This window comes from Cannabis sativa, chromosome 9 (assembly GCF_029168945.1).
Source record: "Cannabis sativa cultivar Pink pepper isolate KNU-18-1 chromosome 9, ASM2916894v1, whole genome shotgun sequence".
NCBI classification, from domain to species: domain Eukaryota; kingdom Viridiplantae; phylum Streptophyta; class Magnoliopsida; order Rosales; family Cannabaceae; genus Cannabis; species Cannabis sativa.
Genome location: NC_083609.1, coordinates 3,405,813 through 3,423,957, shown reverse-complemented (window position 1 = coordinate 3,423,957; position 18,145 = coordinate 3,405,813). Strand labels below are relative to the sequence as shown.

General features: G+C 32.6%; 3 protein-coding genes across 4 annotated transcripts; 1 reads left to right on the top strand and 2 right to left on the bottom strand.

The window, feature by feature from the left end:
- Positions 1–319: 319 nt before the first annotated feature.
- On the bottom strand, positions 320–3,193 carry LOC115723340 (pectinesterase-like). The gene is made up of 2 exons (XM_030652783.2): positions 1,734–3,193; positions 320–1,304 (listed from the first exon to the last, which is right to left on the bottom strand). The coding sequence occupies exons 1-2, from the start codon at positions 2,767–2,769 to the stop codon at positions 607–609; spliced, it is 1,734 nt and encodes a 577-aa protein (XP_030508643.2). The 5' UTR covers positions 2,770–3,193; the 3' UTR covers positions 320–606.
- Positions 3,194–7,397: 4,204 nt separating this feature from the next.
- LOC115724208 (pto-interacting protein 1) lies at positions 7,398–9,727 on the top strand. Of its 2 annotated transcripts, XM_030653692.2 has the most exons (8): positions 7,398–7,711; positions 7,815–7,913; positions 7,999–8,249; positions 8,345–8,471; positions 8,566–8,839; positions 8,966–9,098; positions 9,195–9,281; positions 9,376–9,727. In XM_030653692.2, the coding sequence occupies exons 2-8, from the start codon at positions 7,829–7,831 to the stop codon at positions 9,502–9,504; spliced, it is 1,086 nt and encodes a 361-aa protein (XP_030509552.1). In that variant the 5' UTR covers positions 7,398–7,711; positions 7,815–7,828; the 3' UTR covers positions 9,505–9,727. The 2 variants fall into 2 exon arrangements, with proteins under 2 accessions (XP_030509552.1, XP_060959958.1); XM_061103975.1 differs by lacking the exons at positions 7,398–7,711; positions 7,999–8,249.
- Positions 9,728–9,750: 23 nt separating this feature from the next.
- Positions 9,751–13,640, bottom strand: LOC115724207 (probable receptor-like protein kinase At5g18500). The gene is made up of 8 exons (XM_030653691.2): positions 12,944–13,640; positions 12,052–12,713; positions 11,822–11,926; positions 11,233–11,355; positions 10,979–11,149; positions 10,741–10,870; positions 10,439–10,651; positions 9,751–10,320 (listed from the first exon to the last, which is right to left on the bottom strand). Exons 2-8 carry the CDS (start codon positions 12,687–12,689, stop codon positions 10,204–10,206), a joined length of 1,497 nt encoding a protein of 498 aa, XP_030509551.1. The 5' UTR covers positions 12,690–12,713; positions 12,944–13,640; the 3' UTR covers positions 9,751–10,203.
- Between the last annotated feature and the right edge of the window lie 4,505 nt (positions 13,641–18,145).

The following is an 18,145-nucleotide window of genomic DNA, read 5'->3' as shown; positions in this document are numbered from 1 at the left end:
GTTATTTCGTTGGTTGTTATGTGAGTTTCTATGTGGATTTTCGTAAAAATGCAAAAAAAAAAAAAAAAAAAAAAACTATTTTGAGTGTAAATATTAAAAAAAAAAAAAAAATTCCCTAAAATTAAACTAATTATTTTCAAATACTCCTATGAGGAATTGTATTTGCCTAACTGGCCGGATATTGTAAATTATGTGTTGTCACTGTAATTTATTTTATATTCATTCAAATTTTATATCTGCAAAAAGTGACCATAGAAAAATGTCATAATAATATTTATATAGATAAAGATATTGAGAGTGAAATTCACTTTTACGCTAATTTGGAATATACAGTATAATTATATATTAATTGAATTCAATCAAATAAAGAATGTTCAAAGAAAACAGTCAATACATAATAATACAAAACGAATAAATAAGAAAAACACAACTAGTTAGCTACTACAATAGGTAGGGAAAAAATAAAGAAAATAGAAATGATAACTGAATAATATCAACATATATATAAATGTGATATATATAACAACAAAGAAGTATATATGTGGGAAAATAGTACTAATAATTGGTTAATTAGAATGATATAATTATTAATTATTATGTTTGTGTTTAGGGTTTGAAGCCAAGGAAGTAAGGTGCACCAGTGTATCTCAACCAAAGATTTCCTTGAAGGAAAGGACCAGGAGTGAATTGGTGAGCCTCTTGCCTGTTTGTCAAGATCTTGTGCCCTTTCCATCTCACCCTTCTGTTAGTGTTAGCCCCCGGTCCTCGGTTAGCGAACTCGGCATAGTAAAGAGTGTCTAGGGCAAAGTTTCCATTCCACTCCATCCACCCGGCGGGCTGAATCAAGTCTCCAATGGTGGTCTCCATGATGATCGTCCTCGAGTACTCTTTCCATGGCCTACCCAAGTAGGTAGGGAACTTGAACCTTTCATTAAACAGTTTCACCTCAGGTACAATCCTACAGTTTTGGATCACAATTCCTGTCGTTTCTCTCTTGTCTGTTCTCCCTTGAGCTGTCACCGCGTTCTTTTGCCCGTCTGCTGGTTTCCTTACAATTATTTTAGAGTTTTGGATCACCACTGCCCCGTCTCCAAAGATGAAATCGACGGTTCCTGATATAACGCAGTTGCGATAGAATTGACGATGTGCTTGTGTGTATAATGTGTCTTGGTATCCGTCCATTCTACAGTTGTAGAAGGCAGCCATGTCTGACTGAACTCGCAATGCCACTGCTTGGTGTCCTTCTGGTCCTGCTGTGTTCTGGAATCCCATCGATTTCGCTATGAAACCATTTCCAATAGCAGCTACAAATAAAGAAAGAATTAAGAAATTAGACGATGTTTAACACACTACAAAAAATCTCACTTTTAATCGCAACAAAATTTATAACTTTAAATAAAAAAGTTGTTACCAATTATAAATAATAATTCTTATGTTGTGATTAAAAACTTCGTGACCAAAGATATTAGTCGCAAAAATCATAACTTGTTGTGACTAAAATTAAATTAGTGATAATTTACATTTAAAGTAACTTTTTATTTTGACTAAAAGCTACAATATTTAATCACAAAAAAATTATATTGTACTAAAATGTTGTCACTAAAATTAACTTTTTTTGTAGTGACATTAGAAGTAACGCTTTACGAGTGGTTAGTCATCTTTTTATATTAAATTAGCAGTTTTGACTATGTTATAAGAAAGATGGAGTTTTATCTCAAAACTAATTGACTTACAGAATGAGGCAGTCTTGAAGGTGGACACCCCATCTCGAAAGCTCTTTCTTCCGGTGACGATGGTCTTTCTAGGTCCATCTCCATACATAAACACATTGACTTGGTCCTTGGAAACAGTAATGTACTCATCATAGATCCCAGCCTTCACATAAATCACATACCGACCCCTATGGTTCTTGGGATAGGAAGCAAGAGCGCCAGCAATAGTCTTATACTGTCCACTCCCATCCTTAGCTACCACAACATTTGGCCTCAAATTACCACCTCCACGAGTAGCCAACAGCTTCCTATCTGCAGCCGAAAGCCACTGCGGATACGAGCTATCTTTGTCGTCCACAGGCGCTTCCATAAGTCTTCGAGACGTGGTCGAAGTTGGATTAAAATGACTGGTGAGATTACTAAAATTGATATCAAATGCTCCTAAGATGCTAGAAATGCCGGAAACAATAGCCAAAGCGTTACTTGTCATCTGGGACGCATCCAACATATTGTTTGTCATGTCAGACTTGAGCTCAGGGTCCTGAATTCCATCCAAACAAGTTTGTTGGTACGAGATGACCGCGCTCAACCAATTCATGAGCTCGGCTTCTCTATCCTTAACGGTGTGCAAATCAGAATCGCCCACCGTTGAAAACGAGGCTTGGAGTTCATCCACCGCGAAATCCAACAAGTCCTTGCAATCCTCAAGGGACATTTTATGTGGGGCCGAGGTGGTGTTTTGGGACAACACTGATGACTTATCTACAGCGACTAAAACTCGTTGAATGGTAGAATTCAAAACCGCTTTGAAGAGATCCTTCGGCGAGGCTGTCTCATTATTTGCAGCCTCGCCAAGGCTCTCAACACACAATTTCTTATAGTCTGTCGGCCTGCAAATTGCAGCCACAGCTTTCGACGAAAAAGAAAGGTCATCATCACCATTTCCGTCACCGCTCGCGCCGCCACCTTTGTGGGTAACGCCGGCTATAAGAGCTACCACAACCCCCACCACAAGAATGATGGAGATTCCTGCCACCGTCACTTTGGCCTTACCCATTTTTATGATTAATCAATTATGATTATTGATATATAGATATATTTGGATATTGTGTAGAGGGGTTGATGTGGGCAACTAAAGCCCCCGGCGCTCAATTGGAGAAGATCAATGCAAAAGTGGGGTTGCATATATAGTAGGAGTAGTTGAGGTGTATATATATATATGAATGAATTATATAGATATATGCCTAAACTTAGGGTGACAACAATACTTAATTTGTGTGGTTTATGTATTAACAATAATCTCTATTCCTTATTCTTATGCGATGCTTAAGCTAAACCTCTCACATATATATGATAATAATTAATTATGATCATTCATCTCTCTCTATGCATATAAGCCCCTATTCTATTTTTTGATCATCTTAACTCTTTTATGTTTTTATGGTTAATTTTCCTATATTCCCTAATCCTCAAACATTTTTAATACTTACTAATAATATATTTACCTACTTATTTTTCATATTATTATTTGATAAATGATATTTAGCACCACTCAGAGACATCATCAGTATAATTTAATATTGAGTTTCGTATATTTTAATTAATTTAATAATCATTATAAAAAAATGACTAAACATTATTCATTGAATAAATATTATGTGTGATTAAAATCTATTAGAAAAAAAATTGTGTGTGTATGGTTTTGTGCTACATTATTTATTCATATGAATGATTTGTTTATATTACTCATATGAATGATTTGTGCTACCTAAGAGCATTGATATTAGTTATTCAATAAATGGTGCGTTATAAGTAATTAGCAGTTTTTTATATTTAAAAAATAATGTTATTTTCGCATTGTTTTTATGTAGCAGAAATACTATGAATCTTATTTAATATTTGTTTTATTCTAAAGAAGAGAAATTCGAATTTGGGATGCTAAGCTATGTCTATGGTTATTCTAGTTTGAATACTAAATTTAAATTAATAATTTCAAAACTATTTTAACAAATCAAAAAAATAGGGGTTTATCAATTGCTGCATGGTCCAAGGACAAACCATGTTTGACCAATTCCAATTTAATTAGATCCATTGGTGTGTAGTGTGTACAACTATAAAGTACAACGGTTGAGGAAAAAACAAGAAAATTTGATTATTTTAAGTTTTGATTATAATCTTCCATTGTGAATAAATAAAATATATACTTGTTGATTAATTAGAATCCATGTGCAAAAGTACTTAAAATCTAACATTTAGTAGTGTTATTAGGTATTGATAGTGTTCATCTATAATATGCTTTGGAAATAGTTAATAATATTTTATAATAATTAATTAAATTATGTAGGATCAAATTATAGTAATAATAATATAATTTACAGTAGTATTAAGTATTATTGGAAAAATATGTGGTATCTCTCTAAAAGAATATTTTAGTATATTTTTTATATGTTTCGGCATTAAGGAGAATTTAATAATTTTTTTTTTCCATAATCGTGTATATTATTGTTTATTGAGTTTTTCAAAAACTAATAAAATTTAAATATAAGAGCCAAAGAATAATAATTCAAAAATAAAATAAATAGAACACTCAAGATTTTTACATAATTGGGGTGTTAACTAATCTTAGTCTTTAGGATTACAAGAAGATATGAGCACTCTCTCTTTTTCTTGGGCATGTGAGTAAAGGATTTCGAACCCTTTGCATGTAGAGTTTGTGAAAATATTTATAAAGCATTGAAGTCATATTAGTTACCAGTTGTTCCTTTAATGGGGAGTCACAAATAAAATATTAATTTTGGGCTTACCTGGTGCAGCCCGGTCCATGAGACGTCTTGTGTATGTCGATGTAGATGCCAAATCACGATGTTGGTTGTTAAAATCGTGTCCTATCTTTGTGAAAATTAATGACACATTAATTTCTTGATTGTCAATTACTATCTTTTTTTAGGTAGAAAGATATCATCTTTAGTTTGAGATTATTGGAAGGCAATCTCTGATCTTGTGCGATCTAATAGTAAATGGAAAACTATATTGGGCTTTCGGTTACATGCTGAAAGCTTCGTTCAGCTACACGGTGTTATGTCTTTCGGCTACTGACCATTCTGGATGGGATCTCGACTGGACGAGTTGTTCCTTATTCATTCGGAAGGACTGATGATTTATAGATTCGGCCCAGTTATCTCAGTTGGGCCTACTATTGGGCCTTAAGTATTTGAGTTGTATTTATTATGGGAATTTCACGTGTCCATTGCTGGAAATATAGATAACAATAATTATTTAAGATCACTTGTAAATTTTTCAGAAAAATTTTAAATAATTTAAAGAGTAAATACCATTTTGGACCCTGTTTTTTGCAAAAGTTACTAATTACACCTTCTGTTTTGTTAAATGAGAAAATAGACCTTATATTTTTTAAAATTGTACAAATAGGATCCTGAACTGATTTTTTGTCAAAATAAAACTTAATTATAATCTAATCTAAAGATGTTATGACAAAACTGGGTACATTTTCTATATCTGTTCGTGTTAGAAATTGTCTTAAAGTTGATTATATTAAAAAATAAAATTGTTGAAAAATAAGCTCAAGGTCCTATTTTTACCATTTTAAAAAATATAGGGTCTATTTTATCGTTTAACAAAATAAATGATCTAATTTCTTTTGCAAAACCTAGGGTCCAAAACAGTATTTACCGCCAAAAATAAAGTTTAAGCAAATTCTTACTATTTGTAAAAGAAAAAAATTACGTGTGCAACAAAATATTTAATCTTATTTTTAACATTATAAATTATTTGATATTTTTAAAAATTTTATCTTAAATAATTACTACATATACCATCATTAAAAAAAACTAAAAACCCAACTGAATGTGGAAAGAGATTGAAGGTATAATGTTTACCGAAAAGGATGTGTACTATAAACTAGGGGTGTTCACAAAGTATCTGATCCAATCCAATCCGCACGATCCAATCCAATCCAATCCGCAAAGTGCGGATATCCGCACTTGTGCGGATTGGATTGGATTGAAAAATCTAAAATCCGCACTTGTGCGGATTGGATGTTGTTTGACCTCAAAAAGTAACCGATCCAATCCAATCCGCACTTAATTATATATATTTTTAAAAAATTATAATATGTAATATATATTAATTAAAAAAAAATACAAACTTCTAATTTCTTAATCTTTTTTAGTAATATATTGAGTTGGTACAATTTATTTATTTCGTAATAAAAAACACAAGAAAAATAATTCTTATTCACATAGATACATACACATAAAGTTTAAATATATATATACTAACTTATTTATTTTAGTAATTAGATACATATATATTTGAGTGTAAATCTAAAGATAAGTATATATATATATTGATATATATGTATATTGGTTTAATTTGTATATAAATAAAGATGGAAATAGATTATTATTGGAGATTAAGAAACAATAGTATTTTTTTAAATTTTTTGTATGAAATATTAAATAATTTATTATTAAAAAAAATAACCGATCCAAAATAACCGATCCAATCCGCACTATTGCGGATTGGATTGGATTGGATTTAAACTCTTATGCGGATCGGATTGGATCCAAAATATGAAATCCGCACTTAGTGCAGATTAGATGTTGTTTAATAAAAAAAGTGCGAATTGGATCGGATGAACACCCCTACTATAAACCTACCTAATACCATTAGAAGTTTAGAACCTTTAGCATTTTAATAAAGACAAAGGTTTTGTAAAAACAAAATTAATGAAATGAGTAATGACAACAAGTGAGAAGCCACCTAATTCCAGCAAATAAGAAACTGTCAAACTTTATTTAGTTTAACATTAAAAAAGATTTTGCTGAAAAAGATAAAATATACATACTTGATAATAATTCTTATAAAAGCAAAACCTCACAATAAAGGAATAATTAGCTGGCTCTGACTCCCAAATATATCTTTATTTTCTTATTTAAATTAAAAAATTATAACTACTTCTTGACTAATAAAATATCCTTAATAAATAAACAAAAGATTTTCAGATTCAATAGTACCAAATGATACAATTTAAAATGTTATTGGTATAATTGTCCCTCCAAGTTTTGGCTTTTTAAATTATTACTTTGTTTAATAATTAGGTTCTAGAATTTAATTTAATTATTAATTAATGAATTTTAATATTTCTCATAATTATGATGTTTTTTTTAAGAAAAATTAGTTTTCATTGTTAAAATAAATCACAATTTCTTAAAAACACAAAATCACAATTCTATCCTACAATTCTCAATAAAATGTCAAAAGAAACAACATAAATAAAAAGTATATAAATTACATAAAAATTCTTTATATTTTAAGAAATTTTACAATCAAATAACAGTATTCAAAACAAGAGAGAATATATTTGCTATAAGAAAAAAAAAACAAGAGAGAATATATTAATCAACAATTTATAAGTTATATTTTAATTATAAAGTATTCAGAAAGAAAAAATAATACAAATTTAAAATAATGAAATTAATTGCTACAATTTACTTCCATTTTTAGAATATTTAGTCAATTTTTTTACTACAAATTTACTGATACTTACCTAATGACTAAAATTTAAAACAAAAAACATTCTAGGACTTAATTGATAAATGAAACAGACAAGAAGGGGCAATATGGTAAAAACAAAAATTAAGATTAGTGTTGGGATTGTGTTAGTCGTGCCTTTTGTACTGTGTTTTGTGTTGTGTACCAAAGAAAAGAAAAAGTCAATTCTTCTCAATTGTCAGAATAGAACAAAGACACCCCTCCTAAAGCTTATGCCTTTAATATCTTCAATTAGTAACCAAAGACCCCATTTCCTCAAAGATCAGATTTTTATTATCATCACTTGAGAGAGTTCATCACATCACAATTCATTCACATATTCCTCTCATAAAAATTCCAACTTTCATGAATAGCTTCAATTAGAAGACCAAGAAGAGGAAGACCCAGTTCTCAATATTATTCCCCCTTTCTTCCCCTTTGAAAAGGTCAGAATTTTACTAGTATTGACTTTGATTATGAAATGATCACATGAAAATTTGAAAAAATCCCAACTTTAAATGGTTTGGTTTTGAACTATTTCAACAACAGAACAAACCATCATCATGAGTTGCTTTAGCTGTTGTAGAGAAGAGGATGTTCATAGTAGAGGCATCGATAATGGACAATTCATGCCCAATTCTGCACCAGGTGATTTCATTATTCTTCTTCTCTTCTTTTCATTTTTTGGCTCTTTGATTTGTTGGGGTTAATAGTTTTAACCCTTTATATATAGGCAACAGTGGTGGTCATTATGCTAGAGAAGCTGCACCAAGGGAGATCAGGACTGTTCCTGTTCAACCCATTGCTGTGCCTAACATTTCAATTGATGACTTGAAAGAAATGACTGATAGTTTTGGGACCAAATCCTTGATTGGAGAGGGCTCTTATGGAAGAGTTTATCGTGGTGTTTTGAAAACTGGTCAAGCTGCAGCTATTAAGAAATTAGATTCAAGTAAACAACCAGAACAAGAGTTTTTAGCTCAGGTTGTTACTTTTATTGATTTGTTATGATATGTAAACAAACCCCTTTATTCTCTCTATTCATTAACTGTTTATTATATGCTTTAATTATTTTTCAGATCTCCATGGTGTCAAGACTGAAACATGAAAATGTAGTCCAATTGCTTGGTTATTGTGTGGATGGTCCACTTAGAGTCCTTGCATATGAGTATGCTTCTAATGGATCACTTCATGATCTTCTTCATGGTTGGTATTATTGCCAAGTACTTGTTTGATTTTTTCCATTATATGGTCTGTTTGTTTGCATTTTGATCAATTTGTTGAGATGATTTCGAAACAGGAAAGAAAGGTGTCAAAGGATCACAACCAGGTCTAGTTCTCTCATGGTCTCAAAGAGTTAAAATTGCTGTAGGAGCAGCTAGAGGTCTTGAGTATTTACACGAAAAGGCTCAACCCCATATCATTCATCGCGATATTAAGTCCAGCAATATACTACTTTTTGAGTCTGATGTTGCGAAAATCGCTGATTTTGATCTCTCGAATCAAGCCCCTGATGCAGCAGCGCGGCTTCATTCTACTCGTGTTCTTGGGACTTTCGGTTATCATGCTCCAGAGTATGTTCTCTTAAATCACAATACTATTAAGCTACTAACAATAATAAAGATATTAGAATTGTTAGATTTTGTGCCATTGATCTCTTGAATCACATTGGAGCCTAAAATTTATGTTTTGGATGGCAGATATGCAATGACTGGACAGCTGAGTTCAAAGAGTGATGTTTACAGTTTTGGTGTTGTGTTGCTGGAACTTTTGACTGGCCGTAAACCTGTCGATCACACGTTGCCACGGGGACAACAGAGCCTTGTGACATGGGTAATGATTTCAACTTAAGTCCTCATCTACTCTACCAGTAGCTCTTATAATCGAGTTTTGCTTGTCTGGTCTAATAATTTCGATTTTTCTGTTTAGGCTACACCGAAACTCAGTGAAGACAAGGTGAAGCAGTGTGTTGATGCAAGACTCAATGGAGAATTCCCTCCAAAGGCAGTTGCAAAGGTAACAAACACAATTTTCCTTAACTAACAACATATGAATCACATGACTTTGAATCAATCTAACCACTTTTTGTTTAAATTTACCTTCCAAACAGTTGGCTGCAGTTGCTGCCTTGTGTGTTCAGTATGAAGCTGATTTCCGTCCAAACATGAGCATTGTAGTCAAAGCTCTACAGCCTTTGTTGAATCCTCGGCCAGCGCCAAGTCCAGGTCCCCCACAGTGAATCGCCACGAATGTGAATTCCCTGAATCTCCGACCGCTTTATAGTGGAATATAATGCTAAAGATTTGTTTTGTACACATGATGGTTCTTCTATTCAATGTTTTATTAGTTTTCCTTCATCATTTGGCCTCTTATGGTTCTTAAATTATCATTGAACTGGAGCTTTGTAATTGACATGAGCATTCTATAGATTGAATTATACAAAGTATTGATGTTATTTGAAACTTAGTCTTGAGGATCATAACCATAACATAAAAATGAAAACTTTGATATTAAAAACAGAACATGTGGTTCCACAGATAATAGATTTCAGTTCACAAAAATTCAAATTCCTTAATAGTTATGATCACAAAAATCAGTTCTTTTTTTTCTTGAATAGATTTTCCTTTGCAATGAGGGGATTCCTAGTACTTCTCACAAGCTAAAATGACCTAAAGAGGGGAAGGAAAATCCCCAGAACTGTACACACAACCAGCTGTGAGGGTGCCCCCATCCCCCACAAGATCTACAAGCAAAGTAACTCAAAAGTTCAATAAAAAAAGAAAAAAATCATCTTCACTCATTTCCGTTGGCTTGCTGTACTTCGTCTCAAATGAAGGCGGAACCAAGTATTTCAAATACTTAAGAAAAATGCAACCTTTGCCAATTGGCTTATGTTCATCAAATTCTATACATGGAGATGAGCTAAACATCATCAGTCTTATCTCCCCTTGTTCCTTCTGATAGGCCTTGTATCTGGGTTGTCGCTCTTATCTGTATCGGAAGTCTCTGTCTGGGACTCGGCCAATGTTGCATTACTCTTACGGTGTCTACGAGCCTGTCAAATCCAATCAGATCATGTTAAGAGTGTTTTGAAAAGCATGTCTAGGACAACCCAACATAGAAAAATGACTATATATCAGTTGATACTCTTTCAAATTGTTTAAGAAACAAACCTCTCGCGGTATGGGATATTCCTCTGATTCAAGCATTCGAACAACTTGACCCATTTTAGGCCTTCTGTCAGCATCAGGATCTAAACACCTCAAAGCAGTCAAAAGGGCTCTTTTAAGGTCACTTGTTGATGGTCTATTATCGATTTTAGGATCCACCACCTCTTCCGAACGCCTATTTGCAACCATCATCTTCAGCCAGTCCACTAGATTCACCTACAAGAAGAACCATCCTAGCAGATATTAAATTAAAGAAGTGAATGTAGAACTTAACTTACTATCTATAGAAAAACATCTATGCATACCTCTTGTGATGGTCGACCATAATCAACGGGGTCTCTTCCAGTAATTGCCTCTAAGAGCACAACACCGAAACTATAAACATCACTCTTCTCATTTAAAAGGCCAGAATTGGCATACTCTGGAGCCACATACCTGAAAGTTAATTAAAATAACAAAATAAAAATGAAGTTCTTTCCATTCCTCATGTTTGAAGTCACTTCATAATCTTAATTTAGAACTCTTAAAAGAAGAATGACTAACCCAAAGGTACCCATGACCCTAGTTGTAATGTGACTCTTTCCAGCACCCAGCAATTTGGCCAAACCAAAATCTGATATCTTAGCATTGAACTCGTCGTCAATCAAGATATTGCTAGACTTGATGTCTCGGTGAACCACTTTCGGTTCAATGGCTTCATGCAGATAAGCAAGCCTGCAATATGGAAATGTAAAGCCAAAATGAGATGATATAATCAAGGAAAAGCCACTCAAATCAAGGTGTGTAGAAAGACATACGCCTTAGCAGTGCCTAGGAGAACTTTCATTCGTGCCTCCCAAGTAAGATATCCATGATGGCTCATAGCTCCATGGAGCCATTGCTCCAAGTTGCCATTGTTTACATACTCATATACCAGCATCCTGAAATTTAATGTCAAGTTATAGGCTACCAAAAATTGATGACAAACATATAAAATCACAAAGCAATGTACTTCTTGGATGATGACCCTTAATCTTAGCTGTTAACCGTTAGTGTCTTAAGCTACAGTTAGTTAGAGTTAGGTTACTTAATGTCCAACCTATAGCTATAAATAGCAGCTTGTAAAGGTCTTAGATTCATTAACCAACTTGTGCAGAATACAATACATTCTTACTCAATACAGATTTCTTTTCTCTCTGTTTATTGTTTATGGTTCTTGAACTCGGATTGAAGCTGTGAATTGAATAAAGCTTAGGGAGAATTCTTAACAGTATTAAACCATACTCCTAAAATTTTATGTCAAAATTTAGTCAATACCAATTAGAACTAACAAGAATACACATCAATGTTCAACCAACAAGCAGCTCCAATCAATTCAAAAAGAAGAGAAAGAAAGGTTATTAGTACCTGTGAGTGCCTTCAATACAATATCCCAAAAGTCGAACCAAGTTCTTGTGCCGAACATGCCCAATAGCCTCAACTTCCACTCTGAATTCCTTCTCAGCTTGTCCTCTAAAAGATGATTAAAAAACAGCATTGCACAAGCTTACAAGTTATAAGCATTACACATACGAAAATGAGGTGTAGGGGAAAATGTAGTAGTAGAGCTACTTTTATTATGCAAGATTACAACTTACAGATTGTTGAGCAGCTTCTTGACAGCCACAGGAGTCCCGTTAATCAAATTACCGCGATAAACAACACCATAGCCACCCTCACCAATGACATTTTCAGTTGAAAACCAACCTGTTGCAACTTCTAAGTCCCTCAGTGTAAACCAATGACCCCAACCAAGGTGAGAAAACTCAGGCAAACCAGAGAGTGGTGAAGGAGCACTAACAGGATTTGGTGAAGGTTTGTGAACAGAAACCATCCTGATACCACCTTGTTCACAAGATTGAGAGCCCATAATAACTTCCTTCTCTATGTTTGTAAATGAGCCAGATTGGCTACTATTGTCTCCCATCTTTGAATGGATCAAAACTTTCTCCAACTCCTTATCACTAAATTTATCATCAAAAGTGGCATTGTGATGGATGTTTGCACCAACTTGATCAACTCTAATCTCTTTGATTTCCCTAGAAAGATTAGGAATTTGGGTAAAGGGAATTGAGCTCTTGGCCCTTCTTGATCTTTTCCTTGAAGAAAGACAGAACGATAGCACTACAAGAATCAGAATTATAAACAACCCAACAATAATGGCAGTTAGTTCCCAAACCCTTAAGCCCAAAACAGAAGTTTTCCGGGATAATCCTTGATTGAGACCTGATGCCATTTTCTGGGTGCCAAAAGTTCTTTGCTGCATAATTAAAAAAACAAAAGTTCACAACTCAGAAAATTAATAGTATATTATTCATAATAAACATAGCAGAAACTCCAGCTATGCAAAAACAAAAAAGATGAGATTTGAGCATAAAAACAGATCATTCAATGCATTCCCAGAGCAATTAAAGTTTTTGAGCCAATACCCAACTGCCTCAACAAGATTAAAAATCACATTTTCAACAGCGAAAAAAAAGTTAGAAGTACCTGGAGAGAAGGGTATTTCTCAGAAACAAAAAAAGAAGATGAGATGAAGCCCTAGATCTCTTGTAAAGTTGAAATCTTTTTCCATGATTATTAGAGAAAATAAGGAAATGGGGTATGAGAGAGAGAAGTGGGAGGTGGGGTTGTTATGTTTAATAACAAAGAAAGTAGAAAGTCCAAGCAATGGCAATAGCACTGGCAAATGACAATGGCAGTGGCAGCATGGAGAATAGAGAATAGAGATTAAGAGCTTAGAGAGATGATGATGATGATGGTGGGGGTGGAGTTATCAGTGGTAGGTAGTTGATGATGGATGGGGGCACTTTCATTTCATTCATATACATATAATACACTTTGATTAGATTACAATTTACAGTAAAACAAAAGCAATACCAAAGTCTATATTTTTATAAATATATAAATTTAAAAATGGAACCTTTGTCTTTCTTTGCTTTGCTGTTTCTTCAATTCTCTTTCTTTTCCTCTAATAGTATAATAGCATCTTCTAATCTAATCTTTGAAGCTGATGGGTTATCTGAATTTTTAATCAAAAATCAATTTTTTTTCACATTTACTACATGCATTTGCATACACAGTTAATGAAGTTAATTACCAAATACCAATCATTTATAATCCCTTTAATTGCTTCCCCTTAGCTTTAAATTACATCCTTTTTTGCTAGTCAAACTTTACATTTTTGACTAGAATCTTATTACAATCAATAATTAAATAAAAAAAAGTAATGTTAAGAGCAAATAACTACAATTAAGGGAAAATCCATATACATATAAAAAATTCAAATTAGAATGATTTAGTTAAATAATTAAATAATTTAGGTTGATTTGATATGGTGATTAATATGTCCAAATTTAGTATGTTGTAATAGTCAAAAAGAAATAGACTAGACACCATACTTGATAGAAGAGTCCATACCTAAAATGATGGTATGAATGAACTATGAATAAGCAACCACACTTTTGTTATTCAGATCAAATTGAATGTGAGTGAAGTAGAAAACAAACCAACAAAATAAATAAGTAAAGTTTATTATTATGTGCTCTTTTCTTTTTTTCCAAAAAAGAAAAAATGGTAAAATTGCTTATTCATACCTTTGCTAATAAAGTGGGAGATTATTAGTAAAATGGTATCCAATGATGAAACTTGTGTTGTGTTGTGTTGTACTTTGAAAAAAAGATTAAAAATCAATTAACCAAAGCTAAACAAAGCAAAAGGGTTTATTAGTTATATTATTCTAACTTATATAAGAATGGTTTGAAATCGTCGGCAAGAAGCAAAAACCAAGGTCAACTGATTTTATTATAATATGGAAATAGAAAAATAGATTCCTCAAATCATTATTTCTCTACACCAATACCAATACCAATACCCTTCTGGAAGGGACCTCCATGTCCTATGTTTTTGGGGGCAAACGTGCAATAATGTATAGAATAAGTTTAGAGGGATCATATACATATACATATACATATACATATATATATATTTTTATATATGTATGTTTGGGCAATGTCAAAAATCTCCTACTTTGTCTCCTAATACACAAAAACATGTTACATGTGATATGATTAATTAAATATAACAAAGCTAAGCTATGCTAAGGTAAGCTATGTAGTTTGGCTTTGGTTGAAAAAGAATCTAATTTTGGTCAAAAAGGAAAATTCTTGGAAATTAGCTCAAGCCAATTGGCAATGGTGATGAGTTTATGTTTATGTTTATGTTCATAGAATAGAATGTTTTGGGTTTGAGACATGTGAATGATTAGTGTCTCAATTCACATCAATACTAATAATAAATAAGTATATTTATGTGTGTATATGTATATAAATATAAATATGTTATTTCTTTAGTGGTTGTTGAAACACCACTATCTTTTCAACATATATGGTAGGTGGGTAGTAGCATCAAAGATTGTCTACCTCTAAACTTTTTTTAACATATTAATTGTAATTAAATACTATCTTTATACATTTATATTGTATAATAGTGCTTTTCTTTCAGATTTTGTACCTAATTATCCTTTTGAGGGATTCTTTATGTCTAACTCTAAACTCATCAAAGATCTTTTTTGGTTAACACACATCAATTACTTGAAAAATTACATATCCTTTTCATTCTACTACTACTTATACCTATGGCAGGCCCAATTCAATAATCCATAGAGCCCAAATATCTTTTTTTTTTTTTTTTTGCTGGAAACAAAGCCCAAATATCATTTTGTGCTTTTTCATGATGTTCAGTTGTGTTCATGGAAATGGGCCTTAGAACAAAGGCTTAGTGGCTTACATTATTTGCAATTGGGCAGTTAAGTATATATAGGTATCACTTTTAAGTTCTCAATTCAACATAAATTTGTAAGCTTATTTATTTCCATACAATTCCTATATTGTAAAACAATAATCAAAATAATAAAAAAAAAACATATAATATAACAGAAATGACATGTAAATAAGCAATATTGATGATAGATGGATTTATAAAAATGTATATACAAACTCTTGCTTTGAATATATTTCTCCTTAAAAGGACATAAATTGTACTTACTCTTCTAAACATATATATGCACATATATAACAATGCATACACGGAAAGTGAGCACAATCAAGAAAAGTTTTAAAAAAAAAATTACAACATAAGTCCCAAAATTTTAAGTTTGATGCAAGTTCCTAATTTTGAAATTAGCAATAATAGTCTCCAAAATTTGTATATGTTGGTCGGTACCCAATTTAACAGATTCATTAAATGCTGACAAGAATGTCACGTGTTAAAAATTTATTGGTCTAAATCATAATTTCAAATAAAAAAAATAATTTAATTAATAAATAAATATTTAAAAAAATAAATAAATAAAATTTTAAATATTATTTATTTACTTTTATTCAGGTCTCCTTCTTCCTTTTCTTCTATCCTAATATGCCCAACCACCTTTTTTTCGCAAGCTTTATGTTCCTTCTCCGTCTTCTTCCACCACCACCACCACCCAATTTTTTCTGTTCTTGAATTCTTTTATCACGTTGTTGAAGCTTTCGATAGCATTGCTTGTCATTATATTGTACCTATTGCCTAGGCAATAAGAATGAGCCCACTTATCTAATTCTATACTCTCAACATATGCAACGATGTCAAGATCTATCCATTTAAGCACCTCAAAATTTCTATCATATTCTCTCTTCGACCATGCATAAGCTGCCAACTATATTTGTGTGTGACATACATCAGTCTTTAACTTGACCATGACATTCATAGTAATATGTTTATAGCATGCACAATGGCATGCTTCGGGGAAAACGACATCAACAACATGTTCAATGCTTTGATGTCTATTCGATACAAACATTAAGGTTTCAACTAACCCATCGCTTCCCTTAACTTCTGTAAGATATACTTCTAAGAATCATGATTCTCACTATTAACAATTGTAAAGGCAATCAAAAATAATTAGTTGTTTGCATCGCACGCTACAACAACTAACATTGTGTCACCATACTTTGTCTTCAAGAATCTGCCATCAATACTAATCACAGGACGACAAAACTTAAATCCCCTCCTACAAGCATCCAGTGACCAGAAACAGTACTTGAACCTATCATCCTCTATCACAATGTCAATCATAGTACTCGGATTCTTTAGTTCCAGCATGTACGCATAAGATTGTGTTTAGTGTACCCTTAACATATGTAAGTGTCTTCTCCCCACACCTCCATGCCTTCTCATAACTAATCGTGATTCCATATTCATCAAATATATCCTTCTATATGTATTTGCATTGTACTTAGTTCTATTTAATGTGTACTTTCCCTAAATAAGGTGGCCAACAACCCACGGTGTTGCTTGACAGTTATCAATATGTTAAGAATCCAGGCCACATGTGTATTTGTTGTGGAACACAGTGACCTCAAATATGTCACAACGTACCTTCTTCGTCCCCATCAATCTCTATTTGTAATTTGGATCCTTGTAAGTTACGTAAAATACATTGGTGCCAGACTTTCTTACCATGAACTCAACATTTATTTTCAATGTAAACCTTCCCACTACATTTTTTTTAATTTAGTCTTATTTGTGTACAACTTGCCAATGTGTATTTCTCTTGAAGTTGTACCACTGAGAGAAGTTGTATAAATATTATTTTCCTCTATGCCTTCCCTTATCCACATGAGAGGTTTGAATTTTGTACAAACTTCAAAATTTGATGGTATAGTACTACGAGGAGGACCTTGCCGACTGTTATTAGTTTGGTGATTTTCACTACGAGGAAGTCTTCTTTCTCGCTCTGCACTCTGGTTCCTTGGAGGTAGTTCTAACCTCAAAGCATGTCTCTCTATAGCTTCATCAACTTGTAACTCGGTATCACCATCCTCATTCAAATCTACTATAACAGCTATGTGCTCATCTATATTAGTAGGGACTTGCTTATTCAAACCAACCGCATGATTTGTTTCTGAGATAAAACTCCCAACAACACTTCGTGAGGGGACAGTTGGCGGAGTGGATCCCAAATTTGCATGCCTCTTAACCTTAGTCATAATCAGTGGCAACAAGTTCTCCACACTCATTTTTACCTTCACGCTTAAGAACAATCTTACTTGACCATCTTTCACTAAAACCTTCGGCGGTATCATATTACCTTTCATGTACATGTAACATACCTCTAATTTCAATTCATACATAAAAGGGTCGACTTCTAACTCTTCATACAAAATTTTCATGTATCTTCTGTAAAATTGTGTCAATCTCAAACATCAACATTTTACTTTTTAGGTTATTAGATATCTAGTTAAAACTTTTAACTGCCCAAATCCCATTATACAACATAATCACAAACATAATTGAATCTGATAACAAAAATGGACAAACAATGAATTCAAATGTCAAAAATGTCGAGAAATGCATTATTATCATAAGTTATTGCAAATAATCGCAAACATCAAAAGTTATCGCAAAAAATCAAAAAATATGCGACATGTTTGATATTCAAAACAAAAAATCACAAACTATGTCGCAACATATCACGAGACATTGTTAGTGTCGATGGCTCCACTATATGTTAGCAACAACATCTTAAGACATCACGACATATCGTAAGACGATACCCCTAACCTCTAACCCACATACATATCGCCAACCATCGTAAAATATCGTTAAAACACACAAAAAAAAACCAAAAAACGTAGATTTACTCAAGTTTGT

Excerpts from the sequence above, each read along its gene's own strand:
- LOC115724207 (XM_030653691.2), bottom strand. The coding sequence starts at position 12,689 with ATGGCATCAGGTCTCAATCAAGGATTATCCCGGAAAACTTCTGTTTTG. Across the intron at positions 11,150-11,232 it reads CTCCTAGGCACTGCTAAGGC|GCTTGCTTATCTGCATGAAG; the intron begins GTATGTCTTTCT and ends TCCATATTGCAG. Across the intron at positions 10,871-10,978 it reads AGGGTCATGGGTACCTTTGG|GTATGTGGCTCCAGAGTATG; the intron begins GTTAGTCATTCT and ends ATTAACTTTCAG.
- LOC115723340 (XM_030652783.2), bottom strand. The coding sequence starts at position 2,769 with ATGGGTAAGGCCAAAGTGACGGTGGCAGGAATCTCCATCATTCTTGTG. Across the intron at positions 1,305-1,733 it reads CTTCAAGACTGCCTCATTCT|CTGCTATTGGAAATGGTTTC; the intron begins GTAAGTCAATTA and ends CTTTATTTGTAG.
- LOC115724208 (XM_030653692.2), top strand. The coding sequence starts at position 7,829 with ATGAGTTGCTTTAGCTGTTGTAGAGAAGAGGATGTTCATAGTAGAGGC. Across the intron at positions 8,840-8,965 it reads TTCGGTTATCATGCTCCAGA|ATATGCAATGACTGGACAGC; the intron begins GTATGTTCTCTT and ends TTTGGATGGCAG. Across the intron at positions 9,282-9,375 it reads CTCCAAAGGCAGTTGCAAAG|TTGGCTGCAGTTGCTGCCTT; the intron begins GTAACAAACACA and ends CCTTCCAAACAG.